The sequence below is a fragment of the Propithecus coquereli genome, unplaced genomic scaffold, assembly GCF_000956105.1.
Source record: "Propithecus coquereli isolate 6110/MARCELLA unplaced genomic scaffold, Pcoq_1.0 Scaffold146, whole genome shotgun sequence".
Taxonomy (NCBI): domain Eukaryota; kingdom Metazoa; phylum Chordata; class Mammalia; order Primates; family Indriidae; genus Propithecus; species Propithecus coquereli.
Window position 1 is genome coordinate 2,667,647 of NW_012138969.1, and position 4,124 is coordinate 2,671,770.

General features: G+C 36.6%; 1 protein-coding gene across 2 annotated transcripts in view; it reads right to left on the bottom strand.

Annotated features, from left to right (window-relative positions):
* SMG7 (SMG7 nonsense mediated mRNA decay factor) overlaps positions 1–4,124 on the bottom strand; it is a 79,849-nt gene that overhangs the window by 19,005 nt on the left and 56,720 nt on the right. For both annotated transcript variants that reach the window (XM_012640001.1, XM_012640000.1), the window contains exons 9-10: positions 2,157–2,319; positions 1,357–1,513 (exon numbers count right to left, since the gene is read on the bottom strand). In XM_012640001.1, coding sequence (XP_012495455.1) covers positions 1,357–1,513; positions 2,157–2,319 — 320 coding nt within the window. The remainder of the gene's footprint in view (positions 1–1,356; positions 1,514–2,156; positions 2,320–4,124) is intronic.

Consider the following 4,124-nt stretch of genomic DNA (forward strand, 5'->3'; position numbering starts at 1 on the left):
TTGCACTCTAGCCTGGGTGACAGAGCAAGACTCTGTCTCAAAAAAAAAAAAAAAAAAAAAAAAGAGTACTAACATAATTTAAGATAGAATGAAATACCTGCAAAGGCATAATTCTAAAGATCCTAAAGAATCTGATAGGAGGAAACAGGAAGAGTGAATCACAAAAAAGAAGGAGGGGAAAAAAGTGTTTGTAAATAAATAAAGCTATTTCTTCTGGTTGAATACCCTTTACCATTAGAAAAAACGGCAACACACAGAATGGGCCAAAAAAATCACTGTACAGGAACAAAACAAATAAAACAAAAACAGCAACCCTGCCCATAAATATGAAAACTCTATAAGTAAATGGTAAAACAGAATTCTTTTATAGCATTACTGATACAATTTATTGAACCAAACACAATTTTGGGTTCTAAAATACCCAAGAGTAGAAAAATCCTATAGCCTGAGTTAAGAAGTAAAAATTTTGTACAAGGAAGCGATGTTTGAAAATCTGTGCTAACATTAAAAGGAAACATATAGTATGGCATGCTAGGTCTCTAAGCTCTATTAATGACATGGTCAAAAACGAAGGAGTTTAGGGGAGAGAAAAAAGGATAGAGAATTATGAGGTAGAGGGATCAAAGGGTCTTAAATGTGGCTAGGCTGTTTTCTAAGTTGTGACCTTGATCAATGTGTACATGCTGAACCACAAAGCAGAAATTTCAGAGATTCTTTTAAATCCATCATCAAAATATGCAGAGGAGGAACTTCCTATTCACTGCAAGCTATCTTGGAGGTAATTATTCCTACAATCAAAGGTACACTGAAAGTTTTCATTTGTCACTGTAAAATCAACAGTTCCTAAGAACCGTCAGAATTACTGAGTAGACATTACAGAGAAAATGGTGACAATCAAAATAACTTTCACTCTTCTACACTTGAAATAAATACAATTCAAATTGGGTGTTTTTGTAAGGCAACATCAAACAGTTTATGTATAGAAAATAATGAAAGAAATGAAAATCTCTTTCAACTCCTAAACAGAAAATTGCAGCATACTGTAATAGGTAAGAAACAAAGTGATTTTGCTTCAAGATCATTCTGGTATGTGAAAGATGTCTTTTCCCTAAGATAGCAAGTGAGAACAGGGGAGTGCACAGGGAGCCACAAATCCTTAAGACTCTGCCTCCCGTGAAGAATCCAAATAAGTAAGTGGAAAGCATACAAAGAGGTCTTCAGTTCCATTTCCAGAGAGTAGGCAGAAAATACAAAGCCTTCCATTGTTCAAATGTTGTGTTTTAGAAGGCAGTTTTTACGTATCTATGAGTATCAAACAAAGCACACAAGTTAACATGAAATTCTAAAAACACTTACTACTGTCTTTCATCCACCACTGCCTCCTGAAAGACCCTGGGTCTGAGTCTTAGCCAGTCCATGGAGACCTTGACTGCGGGAAGAGGATAGGCATTGTAGGACTCCTCCTGAGACTCGTTCTGGAGAGGGTACTTGCACAGGATGCCAAGAAAAGACACTTGAAGAAAAAAATGTATTCAGAAAGCATAAGATATTTGAAGCTGTGTTATCAGTTCAAATTAAAATATCATTATGTGTCTTCTGCTACCACATAAGTATCTTACAGCTTCTTTCTAAAAAGCCATTTTCTTTTCCTATAAAAATGTTATAGATACAGCTGATGAGGGAGCGTCAGCAGATAAAAGAATGGATGTCAGGTCTCTTGATTCAATATGAAGAAATATAAGACAAACTTTTTTTATTGAGACAGAGTCTCACTCTGTTGCCCATGCTGGAGTGCAGTGGCCTGCCTAATCATAGCTCACTTGCAACCTCAAACTCCTAGGCTCAAGCCATCCTTCTGCCTCAGCCTCCTGAGTAGCTGGGACTACAGGCGTGCACAACCATTCCCAGCTGATTTTTCTGTTTTTTGTAGAGATGGAGTCTTGCTCCTGCTCAGGATGGTCTTGAACTCTTGGCCTCAAGGGAACTTCCTGCCTTGGCCTCCCAGAGTGCTAGAATTATAGGTGTGAGCCACTGTGTCCAGCCAATAGGACACTTTTTAATATGTCACCATGCTTTGCTACACTGATGAAAAATGCCTAAGATTATGCTTTTCAAAGAAGCTGGCACATGCCAAAGTTAAATGATTTAATACTCACTAAAGAGGGCCAGCAACTGTGTCCAACATAGCTGTTCATCTTGACTGTAACTATGCTGCTCTGTTTCATTGCTAAAGTCACGGAGGTGATGAAGTTGAAACAGGTTAATGACAGTGACATGAACTAACTGCTGAGAGTTGAAAGCTTTTTGGAATAGCAGCCTCTGTAAAAGAAGACAGAAATACTGCATGTTTATCAAGAAGAGGAACCACTTTGACGCAAGAATTAAACTGACAGTTTGCATACAGAATCACATGCACAATAGAATTACAGATGAGTAAACTGTTCTACTCTCACTTCCCATATTTTAATTGGATCTGATGTTTCCCAAACTGATTCTTTGTCTTGAAAGGAATTAACTCAGATACCACAGAATGGTGGAACTTTTTCCCTAAGAAACTACACATTTTTTAATATGACCCGAGAAATTTGGGGGGTTCATCCATAATTTATCCATCCATTAGAAATTGTTTTATAAAAGATACATACCCATTAAAATATTAATTTGGGACCAATGACTAGAAAGCAGATCTATGCAGTGAAAAAATTTCAACAGAAAGACTCAAAAAATATTCTTTTGAACTCTTGGTACATAAAGCACGACTTCCAAGATTTGTCATAAAATTTATTCTTTCAAAGGCATGACATATTTAAAGAAACTTACTTAATAAAACAAGGCATAGCAAGAACTATGGGATACAGAGTTAATGATTAATACTAAAGCAAACATTAGGATGTATTATAGGCCCATCTACAAATTATCACAATGGTAATTTCTCCTCTTAGAGAAGTACATGCATGATCTCAATCAAATTTCATTTACTTAATAACTGTGTGCACAGTGACCTGGTAACCTCGACTAATTTCCCTCCTACTTTAATATCTGCAATAGTTTTAGATTACTCCCAGGTAAAATACTTTTCAAACCAAAGTCCCTAACACTTGATAGTCTACTAGAGATGATTTCCCAGTTTCACCTTACGCTTTAGCCATAGCTCGCCTTCCTCCCTCCCCAGGGAAAATTTTTGCACACAGTGGGGATTCATTGTCACTAGCCTTAGGATGGGAAACAGATAACCCTTACAGTTCTACCAGAAATGACAGGGAATGCTACCATGTCAGAAATTTACAGCTGCCTTTGCCCAAAGTAGTCTGAGATTTTTGTTTTTATTTACTTAAAGAATCTGAAATATCCACAGTAAGCTCCATGACTCTAACAGCAAGGTCTTTCACATTATCACTGGAGAAAAACACGGTTCCATTCTACTTTACTCTTTCTATCACACTCTTGGCCTTTCTGCAATCTGCCATTGCACTGCATACATCTAGAATGGTTAGCCCTTTCCAAGGGCATCAAGCGTTTCACTTTCCTTCCTTCAAAATTTCCTGAAATCCTATCTCTTCTCCAGAATTTTCCCACAAAATTCTCCTTCAATTTCTACAATTAACCTTCTAAATAAGCTGATAATTTACACAAATGCACAATATTAGCATAAAATGAGAATATTTATATTTTTCAAAAAGCATTGTTTCTTATAAGGATAACATGGTAATGCATTCCTTGTAGCTATAAATCCACTGGCATTTATTTTAGAAGGCAATGTCCTGCTGAACAGTGTCACAGCCCTTTAAAGGATTTTCTAGTGTACGTACAGAAGCATTGATGCATATGAATACCGCCTAGTACTAACGGATGACAGTACAGGTTCATGAAGGTACAGACTTTGTCTTGTTCTCCCCTATATCTCTAAAAGCCTAGAAAAAGACATGGTGCATAGTAGGTATAATGAATTCTTAATGAATGAATAACCTGCACCTTTAGAATAAATGTGAAATTATTCAGTTGTAATTTTGTGACATTTAAATTGTACTGTAGTAAGGAGAGGGCCTCCTAGAGAATAAAAATCAGTTTAGGACTGACATGTTTTTGCTACTCAAATTTTCAACTGCAGTTGAGGAACATAATGA